The 19251-nt window shown below is 38.0% G+C and overlaps 1 protein-coding gene across 1 annotated transcript in view; it reads right to left on the reverse strand.

The window, feature by feature from the left end:
* Positions 1–1999: 1999 nt before the first annotated feature.
* Positions 2000–19251, reverse strand: part of LOC110449525 (collagen alpha-1(XII) chain-like) — a 19819-nt gene continuing 2567 nt past the window's right edge. The window contains exons 2-5 of the mRNA XM_021496446.1: positions 8580–9140; positions 7643–7825; positions 4588–4699; positions 2000–4218 (exon numbers count right to left, since the gene is read on the reverse strand). Of these exons, the coding sequence (XP_021352121.1) occupies positions 4185–4218; positions 4588–4699; positions 7643–7825; positions 8580–9140 (890 nt within the window). The 3' untranslated portion in view covers positions 2000–4184. The remainder of the gene's footprint in view (positions 4219–4587; positions 4700–7642; positions 7826–8579; positions 9141–19251) is intronic.

Below are 19251 nucleotides of genomic sequence, written 5' to 3' on the forward strand. Positions count from 1 at the left end.
TGTAAAAAAGTCAAACCAGTGTGGCCAGACCAGGGCCTGTATTCATGACACCGTTCTCGTGCCCAAGCATCGATTCTATGCTCAAAACCTACTTTCTTGCCACTGGCTTAAAATTATGTTTCACGGTCAAAAAGTCAAGTTTAAACACCGAAAATGGTATTTAGCCTCAAGACTCTCCCAAAATCTTCCAAATCGTAGTCATAATTTTTCATAAATTGATCACTGGAATAAGAAATTTGGCCTGAGCTCAAAATCTGCCTTTGAGCACGAGAACAGTTTCATGAATACGGGCCCAGGACTTGAACCTTTGACCACAGTTACACTGTCGCTCTAAACAACAGAGCTACATGGTCGATGAAAGTGCTCTGACTCAACTCTGCTACTGTTACATCCGAAACGCAATTAAGGGGAGGCTACTCTTTATATGAAAAACCCAGTGCAGTGGGGCAGGGATTCTTCATAGAATTTTAGCACAGTGCATTTAGTGATTTGGTAACCTCATAGAAAGAGAACATGCCTATTAAACTAACTACCTGTAATGTACGCATATAATTGTAACCATGGTGATGTGTTGTAACTTTTGTGTTTTTATGTTCAGACTCTGGCTCATTCGTATTTGATAATATGTACCCTGTACCACCAACCCCCATCCCCCACCCCCCACGTCTCATGGCATTAAGTTCTGGAGAGCATACAAATGAAGAAGGTTTAATGGTGTACTATTTATTATACTTGTCTGTGATCAAGTTTTATTTATTAATATGCACAACTCCACATCTAGGAATGGCAATTATTTATGAAATGAGGCATAAAGTTAAAAAGCTTAATCAGTAAAATTATGGTAAGTTGATAAATTTCCCTACCTACTTGCTTGTTTATATTTTTAGATATCAGGAAATGTATGTGAAGAAATTCTATAAATCAAGAAAATCTCCTTTACCAAAACTTAATAGTGCTTAATTTACATTGATGAGAAATATCATAAATACAAATCATTAATGTTTGTAAATCATGATAAAGACACAGACAAGATTTTCAAGGAAAAAATATTTCAAGCATTTCATTTAAAAAAAGTACTTGTCCAAATCATACAGGTTTGCAAATACCACTACTGTATTCAAAATCAAAATTTCATGAAAGGTTTTACTTTTTTTTTAATAAAAAAAATACATGTTACTCATCAGTTTCAGATAAGACCAAGAACCAATTTTAAAGAAAGACATATTTTTTTGAACAGATTTAAATAAAAATTATTTTTAAACTATCACGAAAACACCGGATCCTTCATTCTCTTACCCTCCACTGAATTTTCTTGTGCTTTATTCATGATTTCTCTCCAGACACAGGCTAGCTTAACACATGTTGAAAAACAAAAGATATCACTTTTTACAATCAAATGTCATAGCATTGCAGGACAATTAATGTAGAAAACATTTCATCACCAGAATATCCTTTTGTGGAAGGAGATAAAAATATCCTTAGCTTGACAGTATGAAGAATCTTGTCCCAAGAGTACGATTCTTTGTCCAACCTTCAAGTCTAGCAATCCGCTGTAGAAGTATCATTTTCTCAACGACACCAATACATGATTATATATTTTATTGATAACCTCTGTATTATATAGGAAGATAAATTTTATCGACAATTTTTAATAAATATTATCTCCCCTTATCTTCATGATAATATTTTGTACTGTGAGGGATATTTTTACTTTGTAGGCATGGGTATATAATAATTATACATTTTATATTTATTTTAGAATTTAATATTTTTAACTGTCCCATATCCTTGTTAAAAAATGTCCCATGTTTTTGAACCAAGTTCAGTTGATACCAAAGTATTTGACTCAGTACAGCACATCTTGATTTGTTAGGGCTTTATAAAGTGAAACTAAACATAACTCATTCACCCCTGAAGACACATTTGAACTCTTCCATTTCAAAGGTTGGAATAGCTCATTATAAAATTTCAGGGGTGAATGAGTTAAGCCATTTCAGGGGTGAATGAGTTAAGCCAAGTTCTGATATAGAAGTCGCCATTGTTTTGCTGTATTTTAATTTTACTGCCTGTATTTGTTGATACTGTACAGATTAACATCATACGTGATGTTTTGATATTGATTTTATTGCCTCAACAGTAATTGTTTTATTAGTGAATGCATTGAACAGATCTATTTGTACATATACACATGTAACTTGTATTCCTGGAAGGAGGAGTCTGTTATGGAGGAAAAAATGATATTTATATTTGTTGTGTGTGATTCCCTTTCTGTCACAAGTAAATCCAGCATTTGAATATTGCGATGCCAAAGACAGTTACTATACAGTGGTCTCCGTCACAGTTCTTTACCCAGGAACAACCGTGAAAGGCTGTCCACTGTACACTCTATTAATCAGGGCTGTCCCCACGCGCGCTACCTTTGTTTGTGTCTTCTAAGTTATTGAATTCAGGCATTATGTTCATCTATGTTTGACAAAAAGGGTTTAAGATAATCGTTTATCAATTATGAAAAATATATTAATATTTCTAGATTTATAAAAACTTCAAAAATATGAAAAAATTACATAAAAATGATTTCCTTTAATTGTGAAATTTTTAAGACTATTTCTGAATGTTAACTCAAGAATTTTTTATTTGCAAAAGAAAAAACTGACTTTTTTTCGTAAATGTTCATCTTCACTTTAATGCAAAAAGTAATCGGAAAAACATTTTTTTTTACACTAAGTCTAGATTTTTTAACACAGAAATTGAGAATGTTTCCATTTTAATGATAAAACACATTATTTTGTGATTAAATTTGTGTATGTTGCGCTAATTGAAACGTACAACTTAAAGATTTAAAGTATAATAATAATAATAAATACTTAATTTTAGAATAACGTTATCTGCATACCTGACGTAACAGAGTGTAGGGTGGCTGCCTGACTGACCTGAGTGAGTACTGCGGACGTCAGACATCCTAGTGCTTGAGTTGTTTGTGGCGTAGGTAGAGAGTCTCTATGTATATTGCTATGTGTCAGTGGATACGATGTGGACGATACTATTGTCAGTACATCATCTAATAAAATTGTTAAATTGTGATCATGTCTCCTTGATTGTCCAATCGAAAAACATAAAGATTAGGTCCTGCCACGGAATCAGATTAGATCAAAGTCCGTGATCCTGCTATGTTAACTCTACGTCGTTTAGAAATGTTGAAAAATGAAGAATAGGAAAGGGTTTCAATAGTTTCCGTTGCCCGAGTTTACTCTGGCCTCGACGCAAGACTTTGACAGATAGATCACACCTGACATCAATCTGAAAATTACTGTCTGGTGCCAGGGCCAGAGGAAACTTGGGCTATAGTTTCCGTTTCATTTTTTTTCATAAACGATTAATGGTTTCAAGTCGCTTGCAAGGACACTCATCTAGAAATGGCAATTATTGTTACAGAATGATAAAATTACCATACTGAACACAAACTTTAACTAAAACGAAACAAAACGAATGTTGTTTTATCTGTTGGGACACCATTACAGCAGATGGTATCAATGCTCCTTGGAACGACAGATCTCCTATATGTAACAACTACAATATTATATCTTTTCCTTGTATTCTATGGGCGCACGCACGTATCCTATCTGTTACAGCAAGCTCAGGACCTTTCGAAGTGTCGCCACAAGGTTGTCGTCGTTGTACCTTAAATGTGCGCTTGTAGGTTATACGCAGTGTCCTTTACCCCCTCAGTCCATCCGGGTTCCCTGCCAATGCCACTTTGTTGTTGTTGTTTCCTTCTCGAGGTCACTCGAACCTCGTATATTTGATAAGTTAGCGTGTACTGAATTCCATACCCAACAAACACATTTCCATATTTTAAAAATAAAACTACGTTCTTATACATGTTTTCTTAATTCTTAATTTGTGATGATTTTCAAAGTCAATTAAATAATGTAGATGTCACTCTGACAAGATAAAAACATTTGATAGGACAATGATACGAGTTTTGAAATTAGACTCATCCCGCGCACTTCTGTTGTAACAGTGTCTGCCCAATTAGCATGATGACCGATCGATTTACGTATTCCATAAAACACTTCCTTCTGTCTCGGTGTAATGTTATGGTTCATTGGTTTGAAATAAAAGTCGTGCTTGTTTCCCATGATGTTGAAATAACTCCTAATAACTCCAAATGAACATCTATCATGTTATGCCCATGCTGTTTTTATACCAGAAGAAACCCTAAAATAAGATAAAAAAAAAATGAATGAATAATAATGTTAAACGTAATTTAATCGGAAACAATGACGTAAAGATGCACACTGGATGTGAATTTTTCTTTGGATTATCATTTTACGCAGGTTAAATGCAGCAATACAAAGAAAAGACTCCTCTGAATTTACCAGTAAAACTAATACATATGTTTATATAAAATTACGAAATTTGACGGCCAAAGACATCCATAATAAATACTAATTTACAAGAAACCTAATGGCATTTGGTAGATATCTCTTCTTCTCGGCTATATCCTTATACTACCAAGTAACGGGAATGAAAGAACCTCACTGATACCAAAATGGCTTTAATGCGGAGTTGTAAATGCGTACTTACTTGTTACACGGTCCTAGCCCCTTTTTGTACCTGTAGAACATGCCTGCCCCTGCAGCCCCCATAGCCACCACTCCGACTGATGTCGTGACCCCCGCAATGATCGCAGTGTCGTCTACAAAGACAAGAAAAACACATATAAAACATCAAGCATCAACATACAAAATCGAAACACAAAGTTAATAGGAACCGTGGAGACATCAAAAGAAAAGAAACACACAAGTACTAACAGAAAACGCGACGCCAACCTCAATGATCACATATGGCACAGTTCCTAGCTTCGTCTATCAGTACACCCATACTATAATCTTTTATATGATAGGTGTATTGACAGACTTGGCTAGTAGTACCTGTGCATATGACAACTGTCATGATATCCGTGTGAAGCTTTAGTTTTGGCGGTCCCTTTGGCCGTTAATTTATATTATAGGCGTCGTGCTTGCACGAAAAGTCGAACAACAGCGTAGACTTTCTTGTTGAGGTCTTCAAAATTCCGACAAAATTATCACGATGCTTAAAGAATGCTTTTTGACGTTAATAGCATCCTCAAAACGTCAAAAATCCATTCGTGTTTATAAAGGCCCCCCTTTTCCAAGCTTGACAGCTCGTTGCGGATGAATACAATGTTTTTGTTATTGCCGAAACCACGTGCTCACTTTTAGGTCAAGTCGTAGCATCGTATTTCTCGGAAGTTTAAATATACAAAGAAACACGTTCTTGCCGCCAATCCTCTAGTGCCATTGGCATTTCGATTAAACTTATGAAAAAACGACCATCTTATATTACTCAGCACAGATTGAAGTCTCTCTGGAAGAAAAGTTTTTGTCAGTAGAACATATATTTGAAAATCATGATACTAAGAACTTGCTCTGAATTGTGAATCAAATGCAAATTCAAGCAGAAGGTAACTTGTGTTGCCAAAACGTACGTAAATATTAAGACATTGATTTGGAGAAAAGAAAGCTTTTCCGAATATACAATGTACGTCACTGTAAGAATATGAACCGCCTGGGAAGCTGACAAGTATATACCACAATGATACCTAACAGTAACTTCAGCCTGAGGAAGCTGACGAGTATACACCACAATGAGACCTAACAGTTACTTCTGCCTGAGGAAGCTGACGAGTATATACCACAATGAGACCTAACAGCTACTTCTGCCTGAGGAAGCTGACGAGTAACTTCTGCCTGAGGAAGCTGACGAGTATATACCACAATGAGACCTAACAGTTACTTCTGCCTGAGGAAGCTGACAAGTATACCCCACAATGAGACCTAACAGTTACTTCTGCCTGAGGAAGCTGACAAGTATATATCACAATGAGACCTAACAGTTTCTTCTACCTGAGGAAGCTGACGAGTAACTTCTGCCTGAGGAAGCTGACAAGTATATATCACAATGAGACCTAACAGTTTCTTCTGCCTGAGGAAGCTGACGAGTAACTTCTGCCTGAGGAAGCTGACGAGTATATACCACAATGAGACTTACCAGTTACTTCAGCCTGAGGAAGCTGACGAGTACATACCACAATGAGACTTAATAGCTAATTCTGCCTGAGGAAGCTGACGAGTACATACCACAATGAGACTTAATAGCTAATTCTGCCTGAGGAAGCTGACGAGTATACACCACTATGAGACCTAACAGTCACTTCTGCCTGAGGAAGCTGACGAGTATACCCCCCAATGAGACCTAACAGTTACTTCTGCCTGAAGAAGCTGACGAGTATACCCCACAATGATACCTAACAGTTACTTCTGCCTGAGGAAGCTGACAAGTATATACCACAATGAGACCTAACAGTTACTTCTTCCTGAGGAAGCTGACGAGTATACCCCACAATGAGACCTAACCGTTACTTCTGCCTGAGGAAGCTGACAAGTATATATCACAATGAGACCTAACAGTTACTTCTGCCTGAAGAAGCTGACGAGTATACCCCACAATGATACCTAACAGTTACTTCTGCCTGAGGAAGCCGACAAGTATATATCACAATGAGACCTAACAGTTACTTCTGCCTCAGGAAGCTGACAAGTATATATCACAATGAGACCTAACAGTTTCTTCTGCCTGAGGAAGCTGACGAGTAACTTCTGCCTGAGGAAGCTGACGAGAATATACCACAATGAGACCTAACAGTTACTTCAGCCTGAGGAAGCTGACGAGTACATACCACAATGAGACTTAATAGCTAATTCTGCCTGAGGAAGCTGACGAGTATACCCCCCAATGAGACCTAACAGTTACTTCTGCCTGAGGAAGCCGAGAAGTATATACCACAATGAGACCTAACAGTTTCTTCTACCGGAGGAAGCTGACGAGTAACTTCTGCCTGAGGAAGCTGACAAGTATATATCACAATGAGACCTAACAGTTACTTCTGCCTGAAGAAGCTGACGAGTATACCCCACAATGATACCTAACAGTTACTTCTGCCTGAGGAAGCCGACAAGTATATATCACAATGAGACCTAACAGTTTCTTCTACCGGAGGAAGCTGACGAGTAACTTCTGCCTGAGGAAGCTGACGAGAATATACCACAATGAGACCTAACAGTTACTTCTACCTGAGGAAGCTGACGAGGAACTTCTGCCTGAGGAAGCTGACGAGTATATACCACAATGAGACCTAACATTTACTTCAGCCTGAGGAAGCTGACGAGTACATACCACAATGAGACTTAATAGCTAATTCTGCCTGAGGAAGCTGACGAGTACATACCACAATGAGACTTAATAGCTAATTCTGCCTGAGGAAGCTGACGAGTACATACCACAATGAGACTTAATAGCTAATTCTGCCTGAGGAAGCTGACGAGTACATACCACAATGAGACTTAATAGCTAATTCTGCCTGAGGAAGCTGACGAGTATACCCCACTATGAGACCTAACAGTCACTTCTGCCTGAGGAAGCTGACGAGTATACCCCACTATGAGACCTTACCGTTACCTCTGCCTGAAAAAGCTTAAAAGCATATATCCAACTATGGGATCTAACCGGTACCCCTGTCTGCAGAAGCAGACGAGTATATCCCACCATGATACCTTACCGTTATCACTGTCTGAGGAAGCTGCCATGTGCACGCTGTTAGAACCTCCTCCACCGGCTGCAGCTGCCGTTGTTGTGGGTGTCGTAGTTGTTGTAGTTGTCACCACTACTCCACCTTTTCCAACAAACACGGTAGTTGTCGTTTGTTCACAATCGCCAGCGACAGAAACGGACACCGATGAATCTAGAGAGGAATATATTTGTCTCATGTAGTCTAAGGAGGTACATAACTTAAGCACCAGAACTCGAAATACGTCTATATGACGTTGTGATACTGAACACAGTCCAGATTATATTATATAACCCAGATACTTAACTGTTTAGAATAAAAAGAACCGTTGACAAGACGAATCGGGCATTGTTGCATATAAAACCATTTACAGATAATAGCGGGTGTTTTTTTTTTTAAAGTTTCCTGAAAAAATAAATTCATTTGTCAAAAATGTATGCAGGTATTGAACACGTAAGCTGTTTCGTATATGAAACTAATTGAAAAATCTCAAAACCGATTATGACCACGAAGGTATGGCAACTCAGTAGTTGATTGACATAACCTAATGTAAGGTAAAATGTTAATTGATTGTGTCATTTTAGTTTAATCGACAGAAACGATTGGCATGTTACTACTGAGGGAAGGAAAATCAAATGTTTAAAAATCAAAGATTCCCGTACTACTGCCAAAAGTGTTACTATAAATAGGAGCTTCTTTACCATCATCACTTTAGCTTTGATAATTCTGAGAAAAAAAATATACCTTGTGGAACTTTAATGAAAAACCAATAAAAATAATCGACAGTGTATTAAGAACAGTTGATATAAAACGGTCTTATAGCAAGGATGCTCTCACTTAATTATACCATCACACATAATCACTTGTAATGTATAATTATAATTTGTTTTGTACAAACTATGTCAATTGTTTCAGAAATCGTACTTACCTATTTTGACAGCAATATCGGGAACGAGGTTGCATATGTACGTGAAATATGTGACATACAAGACGTTATCAGCATCCGGGTCACTAGCAATGTTCAGCAGTTCCTGTGTTGTAGAGCTGAGGTCGGCTCCTATACCTATCACGTAGATAATACTGCCTGTTATGGAACTCCGGATAAGGTCGGCTGCTGTGGTTGTTTGCGCTGTATTCTGAGAGAGTCCATCTGTCATAACGATGACTATGGGATCAGCGTCCGTCCTGGCCCCCTTCCCCGTGGTGAATGAAGAACTCTGAACATAGTTCAAAGCGTCGGCTGTAAAAGTTCCTCCATTAGTCGTAATGGACGATTTAAGCCCATTGACTGCGGTAAGAAGACTCGCCTGATCCGCGTTGTCGTTCAGGTCGAATTCTTCATTATAAGTATCAGAGAAACTGACCACAGATACCTGGACGTCGTTCACACCAATGGTCAGGGCGGTAATGATATCTTTGAGAAAATCAATAGCCGTGTCGAAGTCCGACTGGTCAATACTCCCTGACTTGTCCACGACGAAAACAACATCTGAAAAACAGGGAAAAACGTTTGGATGAGAACAATCAAATAACGTATATAATATCAGGCATCAAAAGGATTTTAAACCATCTATATGATTACATTTTTACAATAGCCAAGGTTTACCATTGAGGTATTATACCTCCTTCCACAAACACTTACAGTTATGGACTTGAGGTGAAGTCTATCCCATCCTCGATATCCAGGGGTTACGTTCACTTTCGCTCTCTACACCCCTGGAATATGTCATAGCGAAATCAAAGGCTCATTGTGCACCATCTTGTGGATCAGTCTGACCCTTTGATTAGTCCGAATTATTCTGACGTTTTATCAACTTTTTTCATATCGGTTTGTCGTCGATTAACGTCAGAACTCCGGCCCTCTATAATATGCGGGAAATATGCGACCCGCGCCCGGAGCGCACTTCAAACTGTTATTTTAGAAACAAATCGTCACTTTCACACACATGTCGCACATGGATCGAAATATCTATTCTTTATGCACAAGATGAACATACATAACATGCTTCAAACAACCAATACAATCACTAAAAACATATTTTTTCAAACTTACTTTGTTTTACTCTCGTTTTTTGATAGCCCCGTCTTCCAATGCCACGTGACTAAAATCTCGCCGGCCTACGTCATAACGTTGGCAAATACCTTCGGTAACGCGAGATCTCGTCAAGTCATGTGACATTGCTCATGGCCTAATTTCCATTAAAAACATGGGTTGGTATAGAAAACGTTGGAAAATACTTTTCGTAATGATCTTTGAAATATGTTATTGATACCACATAGTGCATAAAGAATAGATCTTTCGATCCATGTGCGACATGTGTGTGAAAGTGACGATTTGTTTCTAAAATAACAGTTTGAAGGGCGCTCCGGGCGCGGGTCGCATATTTCCCGCATATTATAGAGGGCCGGAGTTCTGACGTTAATCGACGACAGACCGATATGAAAAAAGTTGATAAAACGTCAGAATAATTCAGACTACCCTTTGATGTACATCAAAAGAATCAGTCAGTCGCGTAACTGTAAAATTGACAGGCTTTGAGGTCAGGTGTCGCTCCTCTGTAATCTTCAAAGAACAGGTATACAATCAAAATCGTTACGGCGTCAACAAGTCGTGTTCAAAAAGAATACGCCTACAAACCGAACGGTTGTTTCAGCGTGTCACTCACTGTATCTGGCTTGTCGATTGGTCGATAGAACGTTTGAGGTCGGTGTCGTCCTTGTAATCAAAAGCAGTGTACAACAACATTGTATCTTTTTCGGAGACTTGTTGTTTGGGCGCATTGTCAACTTACAATTACGCATACACGTATATGAAAATGTAAAATTTGCATTGCATGTACATATGTCAAACCATGTGTCATGACTTGTATGTTTTGTTGCATGTGTACTTATCTACATTTTCGTGAACTATAATGGTATTTATGATTACAAGAGGGCAAAATGAAGATTATTACACATATGCTTGAAAGCTGTCCATACCGGCCGCTGACCTGAGAAGTAATATCATAGAACGGTGCAAGATTCGACAACTCATTCAGTAAAATAACTTTCATACCTGCTTAAGTATATTTGTAAATTATATAATAACAATGATGTGCACGAAAACGATAACATTTTATTTTATAATAAAAGTAAGTGTGCAATCGGCCCAAGAAACTGTCATTCAATGCAAAGAAGTACTTTTATGTATACAGTTCTATTTGAGAATATTGTCATGACAATTAAACTATAGTAAGCTTGAACAATTTAAAGGTAAGAATATTTACGAAAACAAGACTTTCCTGATTTACGTACCGTGTAAACGTTACATCTTGCACCGTTCTATGATATTACCTTTCAGTGCAGCGGCCGGTATGGGCAGCTTTCAAGCATTTGTAATGTTCTTCATTTTGCCCTCTTGTAATCATAAATACCATCATAGATCACGAAAATGTGGATAAGTACATAATAAACAAAACATTCAAGTCGTAAGACATGGGTTGAAACATGTACATGCAATGTAAATTTTACATTTCCATATACGTGTATGCGTAATCGTAAGTTGACAAAGCGCGCAAACAACAACTCTCCAAAAAAGATACAATGTTGTACACTGCTTTTGATTACAAGGACGACACCGACCTCAAACGTTCTATCAACCAATCGACGAGCCAGTTACAGTGAGTGACACGCTGAAACAACCGTTCGGTTTGTAGGCGTATTCTTTTTGAACACGACTTGTTGACGCCGTAACGATTTTGATTGTATCAACCTAGCGATTGTTCTTTTTGTTTTACCCGAGACCGAGATTAATTTTTCCAGTGATTGTCTAGCTTATTTTATAAAGAATTAACATTTAATGCTGATACGACATGTTCTAGCAGTTCATTCCAAATTGTCACTGTGCTGATTGAAAAACAGTTGTTTTTCTAAGCATATTTATTGATCGTTTAGGAAATATTGTTTTGGTGTGTCGTCTGCCACTGTGGCGATCAGCGGTATCTTTCCATAGTTTAATAGCATTAAAACATTCTCCTGAAGGCCAGTGTTGTTTTGTAAGTTCTATCAGATATCCCCTAATTCTCCTGAAGGCCAGTGTTGTTTTGAACAGTTCCAGCAGATCTCCCCTAATTCTCCTGAAGGCCAGTGTTGTTTTGTACAGTTCTATCAGATCCCCCCTAATTCTCCTGAAGGCCAGTGTTGTTTTGTACAGTTCTATCATATCTCCCCTTATTCTCCTGAAGGCCAGTGTTGTTTTGTACAGTTCCAGCAGATCTCCCCTAATTCTCCTGAAGGCCAGTGTTGTTTTGTACAGTTCTATCAGATCTCCCCTAATTCTCCTGAAGGCCAGTGTTGTTTTGTACAGTTCTATCAGATCTCCCCTAATTCTCCTGAAGGCCAGTGTTGTTTTGTACAGTTCTATCAGATCTCCCCTAATTCTCCTGAAGGCCAGTGTTGTTTTGTACAGTTCTATCAGATCTCCCCTAATTCTCCTGAAGGCCAGTGTTGTTTTGTACAGTTCTATCAGATCTCCCCTAATTCTCCTGAAGGCCAGTGTTGTTTTGTACAGTTCTATCAGATCTCCCCTAATTCTCCTGAAGGCCAGTGTTGTTTTGTACAGTTCTATCAGATCTCCCCTAATTCTCCTGAAGGCCAGTGTTGTTTTGTACAGTTCTATCAGATCTCCCCTAATTCTCCTGAAGGCCAGTGTTGTTTTGTACAGTTCTATCAGATCTCCCCTAATTCTCCTGAAGGCCAGTGTTGTTTTGTACAGTTCTATCAGATCTCCCCTAATTCTCCTGAAGGCCAGTGTTGTTTTGTACAGTTCTATCAGATCTCCCCTAATTCTCCTGAAGGCCAGTGTTGTTTTGTACAGTTCTATCAGATCTCCCCTAATTCTCCTGAAGGCCAGTGTTGTTTTGTACAGTTCTATCAGATCTCCCCTAATTCTCCTGAAGGCCAGTGTTGTTTTGTACAGTTCTATCAGATCTCCCCTAATTCTCCTGAAGGCCAGTGTTGTTTTGTACAGTTCTATCAGATCTCCCCTAATTCTCCTGAAGGCCAGTGTTGTTTTGTACAGTTCTATCAGATCTCCCCTAATTCTCCTGAAGGCCAGTGTTGTTTTGTACAGTTCTATCAGATCTCCCCTAATTCTCCTGAAGGCCAGTGTTGTTTTGTACAGTTCTATCAGATCTCCCCTAATTCTCCTGAAGGCCAGTGTTGTTTTGTACAGTTCTATCAGATCTCCCCTAATTCTCCTGAAGGCCAGTGTTGTTTTGTACAGTTCTATCAGATCTCCCCTAATTCTCCTGAAGGCCAGTGTTGTTTTGTACAGTTCTATCAGATCTCCCCTAATTCTCCTGAAGGCCAGTGTTGTTTTGTACAGTTCTATCAGATCTCCCCTAATTCTCCTGAAGGCCAGTGTTGTTTTGTACAGTTCTATCAGATCTCCCCTAATTCTCCTGAAGGCCAGTGTTGTTTTGTACAGTTCTATCAGATCTCCCCTAATTCTCCTGAAGGCCAGTGTTGTTTTGTACAGTTCTATCAGATCTCCCCTAATTCTCCTGAAGGCCAGTGTTGTTTTGTACAGTTCTATCAGATCTCCCCTAATTCTCCTGAAGGCCAGTGTTGTTTTGTACAGTTCTATCAGATCTCCCCTAATTCTCCTGAAGGCCAGTGTTGTTTTGTACAGTTCTATCAGATCTCCCCTAATTCTCCTGAAGGCCAGTGTTGTTTTGTACAGTTCTATCAGATCTCCCCTAATTCTCCTGAAGGCCAGTGTTGTTTTGTACAGTTCTATCAGATCTCCCCTAATTCTCCTGAAGGCCAGTGTTGTTTTGTACAGTTCTATCAGATCTCCCCTAATTCTCCTGAAGGCCAGTGTTGTTTTGTACAGTTCTATCAGATCTCCCCTAATTCTCCTGAAGGCCAGTGTTGTTTTGTACAGTTCTATCAGATCTCCCCTAATTCTCCTGAAGGCCAGTGTTGTTTTGTACAGTTCTATCAGATCTCCCCTAATTCTCCTGAAGGCCAGTGTTGTTTTGTACAGTTCTATCAGATCTCCCCTAATTCTCCTGAAGGCCAGTGTTGTTTTGTACAGTTCTATCAGATCTCCCCTAATTCTCCTGAAGGCCAGTGTTGTTTTGTACAGTTCTATCAGATCTCCCCTAATTCTCCTGAAGGCCAGTGTTGTTTTGTACAGTTCTATCAGATCTCCCCTAATTCTCCTGAAGGCCAGTGTTGTTTTGTACAGTTCTATCAGATCTCCCCTAATTCTCCTGAAGGCCAGTGTTGTTTTGTACAGTTCTATCAGATCTCCCCTAATTCTCCTGAAGGCCAGTGTTGTTTTGTACAGTTCTATCAGATCTCCCCTAATTCTCCTGAAGGCCAGTGTTGTTTTGTACAGTTCTATCAGATCTCCCCTAATTCTCCTGAAGGCCAGTGTTGTTTTGTACAGTTCTATCAGATCTCCCCTAATTCTCCTGAAGGCCAGTGTTGTTTTGTACAGTTCTATCAGATCTCCCCTAATTCTCCTGAAGGCCAGTGTTGTTTTGTACAGTTCTATCAGATCTCCCCTAATTCTCCTGAAGGCCAGTGTTGTTTTGTACAGTTCTATCAGATCTCCCCTAATTCTCCTGAAGGCCAGTGTTGTTTTGTACAGTTCTATCAGATCTCCCCTAATTCTCCTGAAGGCCAGTGTTGTTTTGTACAGTTCTATCAGATCTCCCCTAATTCTCCTGAAGGCCAGTGTTGTTTTGTACAGTTCTATCAGATCTCCCCTAATTCTCCTGAAGGCCAGTGTTGTTTTGTACAGTTCTATCAGATCTCCCCTAATTCTCCTGAAGGCCAGTGTTGTTTTGTACAGTTCTATCAGATCTCCCCTAATTCTCCTGAAGGCCAGTGTTGTTTTGTACAGTTCTATCAGATCTCCCCTAATTCTCCTGAAGGCCAGTGTTGTTTTGTACAGTTCTATCATACCCCCCTAATTCTCCTGAAGGCCAGTGCTGTTTTGTACAGTTCTATCAGATCTCCCCTAATTCTCCCGAAGGCCAGTGTTGTTTTGTACAGTTCTATCAGATCTTCCCTAATTCTCCCGAAGGCCAGTGTCGCTTTGTACAGTTCTATCATACCCCCTCCTCCTAATTTTCCCGAAGGCCAGTGTTTGTACCTTTAGTTTCTCCAATCTCTCACTCTAGGTCCGGTCCTTCATTCTTTTGTTACAGACGATGCACCAGAAAGAGCTCGCAATTCCATAACTATACCAACGGGTGAAATAGGATAATATCTCAAGCGATCAGACACCGCTGAACGGCGGCCGTGTTGCTCAATGTTTCGGTAGAGTTTTCGTTGCTATTAAACATTTATATACCAAATAAGAGTACTATCAATTTGATTTTTTGACAAAGCCAGTTCATGGTGACCATTTTATTCATTGACTAAATGGAAATGGTGTTATATATTTCAGTGTCATAATATACCTACATACCAAATTTGAGCAATATTGGATAACATCTAGCTTTTGACCAATCAGAGGCCAATTTAACACCCGTGATTTCTAATAAAAAAGGAAGGTGGTAGTAGTGATGATACTCTACCATTAAATAACTACATATCAAATATGGGCGATATTGGACACAAAAGTTAATTCTGACAAATCAAAGTGTAGAACAGGGCCGAAATTTTCTCGGATACAAACAACGAAACAAACTGAAAGTAACTGATACCGGATAATGACGACCATTTTCACCTCCTAGTGTTTACTTCGTACAACCCCGATAATGTTCACCATGTTGAAATATTATACATACACCGGTATTGCTCATACTGTAGATACATTACAATACATCTCTGCGACGATCACATTGTAGAACTGTTTCCACCCAATCCCAAGCAAGATCTATATTTGAGAAATATATTATAAGATTGTCAGTACACTTTCATACACGTTTCGGCAATATAGAAATGTATAGCCGTACAGCTACCTCTGAAGTAGAAATTTATTACTGTTAAAACACTGATATTGCTAACCTTTCATAACATACACATGTATTTCGATTCAGAACCAATAATGTTATGCGTGTAGATATGTGTCATATACAATTGCTTACCATTATGAGACTACATATAGTACACTAACTAACAACCCAATGACCTAGTTTATTGTGTAAAAAGGTATCGAAACACAGCCCCTGATAATGGACACCTTGATATGAATGGAAGTATGAATGGAGCCCTTTACATACACTGAAATGTCTTTATTTATATTTGGACAGTTTACAACAGCGATCGTACATATATATATATATATATATATAAACCGATGTCATGCTGGTTGATCGATTGTACTAGTGGAAAAACGTATGTAAATTTATACACGTTTCCGCGTATCATGTTGTACCTATTATACTTACTAGAATAATATGTTACACGGATATATGTATATATATATATTTATATAATGTGAAGTTTGGTTTGTTTGTGTTTTACGTCCTTTTAACAGCTTTGGTAATTTAAGGACGTGCCAGGTTTTGGTGGTGGAGAAAAGCCGGGGTTACCGCGGAAAAAACACCGACCAACGGCCAGTACCTGTCGACTGCCCAAGTAGGTCTCGTACCTATGACCCAGTGGTGGAGGGCTACATGTAGTGGGAATGTCAGACGCCTTAACCACTTGGCCACCGCGGCCCCTTATATGTGACGGATATTCTTTCTATTTGTACTTAATGATAGCCCTTATATACGTTAACTGTTTTCTCATTTCTAATTTTAAATTCATATTTTTTTTATTACATTATAATTTACAATATTTATTTTCTCGAACAGTTTTTGAATAGATGCATTCCTAACACCACATTTCTGGTAAATTAATATAAATTTGAAGACCATTAATTGTTTAAAGGATAGAATTCTTAAACATTGCGTGATATCTTTATCATAAAAAGGTACAGAGGTTCAGTATGGGGACTGGTACACCTCTATCAAACTAGAATTTCATAACAGTGAAAAAAGAAGGCATATGACCATCCTCGATATCCAGGGGTTACGCTCACTTTCGCTCTCTGCACCCCTGGAATATGTCATAGCAAAATGAAAGGCTCAATCTACACCCCCTTGTTGATGAGACAAGAAGACTAGTTCGATCCTTTGATGTACATCAAAAGAATCTCGCGGTCACGTAACGGTAAAAGTTGACTGCCTTTGAAGTCGGGTGTTACCCCTTTGTGATCTTCAAAGGACGGGTGATCTTCAAAGCCTAGCGATTGGTCAGGTATTTTTACCTGAGATCAATCAAACAGCTATCTTTCTGCTTTTAATTTTGCTATGACATACTCTATGGGTGCAGAGAGTGTACGTGAGCGTAACCCTGGAGTATCGAGGGTGTTATAAGATAGACACTCCTACCTAAAATGTAGTGTTGTAAATGTGGATTTCTAAATCGTCGGTTATTTCTATTGGGACAGTTATTTGAATTTCATTGTTTTTTCCATATATATGTGAAATATGTGTTTTTTTCCATAAGCATCTTCCTCCTACAACGTTTTTAACTCATGAACCTACAAGACGTATTAGTTAACCAGAAATGCAATGGTTCAGATATGGAATGGGTACATGTATTGAAAAACACTGAAGAAGTTACGTGGCAGCTTAACTATAACATTGATTGGCATTTATTCTTGTGTAGTATTTCCGTAATCTTCAAACGATAGGTTTCAGCCTAGCCATTGGTCTGTATTTTATATTCTGGAGCCAACCAAATGGCTTACTAAGAACCTTTAATCTTGTCATGATATATTTTAAGGAATTAAGAAAGATACCATTTGTCTATCGAGAGCGGATTCCTAAAATTTCGAAGGTGGGATATATCTTTTCAATATATAATAATTTAATAACAGAACGCGATAATTTTAAACAGAAGTACCATCCCAGCCGTCTATGGTAACTTTTGTACACATATTGACTCGGAGGGAAAGAGGTATTGTGGATATAACCATGCGTTATCCAGATTACAGTGACGGAATAACTGGTAATATATATAGGATCTAACATGAGTTTGCATTTCATATGAGATTTATGAAACGAGTCTAAGAATTTTTCAATTAGGTGAGCCTCTTGCGAGCTAAAATTAAAAAAAATTGTGACGAGTTTCATAAATTTCATATGAAATGAAAACGAGTGTAAGATTCTTTTTATCACATAATCAAGATTTGTGGCATTTATTCGTGTAAAACGACAATTTTCATGCAACGTTGAAATGTAAAAAGACGCCATTTTGACTCCAGTGCGCAAGTCTGTGACGTCACAATTGAAAAAAATTGAAACTTACAGCCAGTCACGGGGCTGATAAGTTATATTACATAGGTTAATACGCAAAAAATATGACATGTGAATATTCACTGGATAAGACAGTACATTATGTGATAAATATATAGACGTCTTTTTGTTATAGCATTAGTACTGTACATTATACTAGTTTCATAGCCATATGTTGCATAAAAATGATTTGGTTCTTGGAATAATTTATTGAACCGATTGAACAAAATATAAAAATTCTTCTTCTAATGTGCCGTATATTATAATCAATGCATGGACATTAATGATCTAGCCGATTCCATTGAGCCATTCAAAGTTATACAGAAAATCAATATAACTAAAATGACTGCAATCCACGCCTCCAGGACGGATAACTATTATGGAATCATTATTACTATTATATTACAGATAACTGTATATACTACATCCTGAAATTAAATAATGACCACTGAAAAACACACTTCTCTTCAGATTTAGTTAGAACAAAACTTTTGATGAAACTAAACAGATCTTGTTTTTTTAAATTAGCAATAAGAAAAACAATGTATTCCTCTGACAATGTTAAAGCAAACAGCCTGATTTTTACTTTTTTTGTATTTAAATTACCATGAACGGATTATACCACTTTTCTTTGAATGTCTTTTATACATGATGTAATGTCCATCTAATATAATCAGTACTTTAGTATGTACTCAACCGGAACACCGGAAGTAACTCTTTACTAAAGTGAGTAATGTAATAACCAGCATGGACTCCGGAGTTGTGTGTTCGCCATCTATGAATCTGCTTTGAAATAGCCTACATCGGCTATCATTAGAGTCGTTACCACACATACCATAACCAAACGTCAACCTTATCATTATCGTTATCAACAAGAAATTCTTTTTGGAATAAATATCTAACTTTACAAAAAAAATGCAAAAAAATGTATAAATGGTCCTCGGAATTAGATTCATTTTGCAAAATAACACTATTTGCATTTAGAGGGACAGGTAATATGTTTGCACTCTTTGCTAAATAAAGGAAACATACATTTTCGAAAGCTTGCACATAAGTGTTGAATTACTGTTTGTGATTAATAACTTAGAATTTATATAAATAGTACTGAACGATTTTGTCAATATATTAGTGATTTAGCTGATAGACTATTTGCCTCAACATAGGCGCACTCATATTCCACTATGAAAAAATATTTAACATAAACAAGAATAAATACTTAGCTACACTCAACCACATTTCGGTGCATAACATGTGTACACTGACGATTTGGCTGACACATTATGATGTATTGTATCCGAGGTGTTTCCCCCC

The sequence above is a fragment of the Mizuhopecten yessoensis genome, unplaced genomic scaffold (assembly GCF_002113885.1).
Source record: "Mizuhopecten yessoensis strain PY_sf001 unplaced genomic scaffold, ASM211388v2 scaffold4631, whole genome shotgun sequence".
Taxonomy (NCBI): Eukaryota; Metazoa; Mollusca; class Bivalvia; order Pectinida; family Pectinidae; genus Mizuhopecten; species Mizuhopecten yessoensis.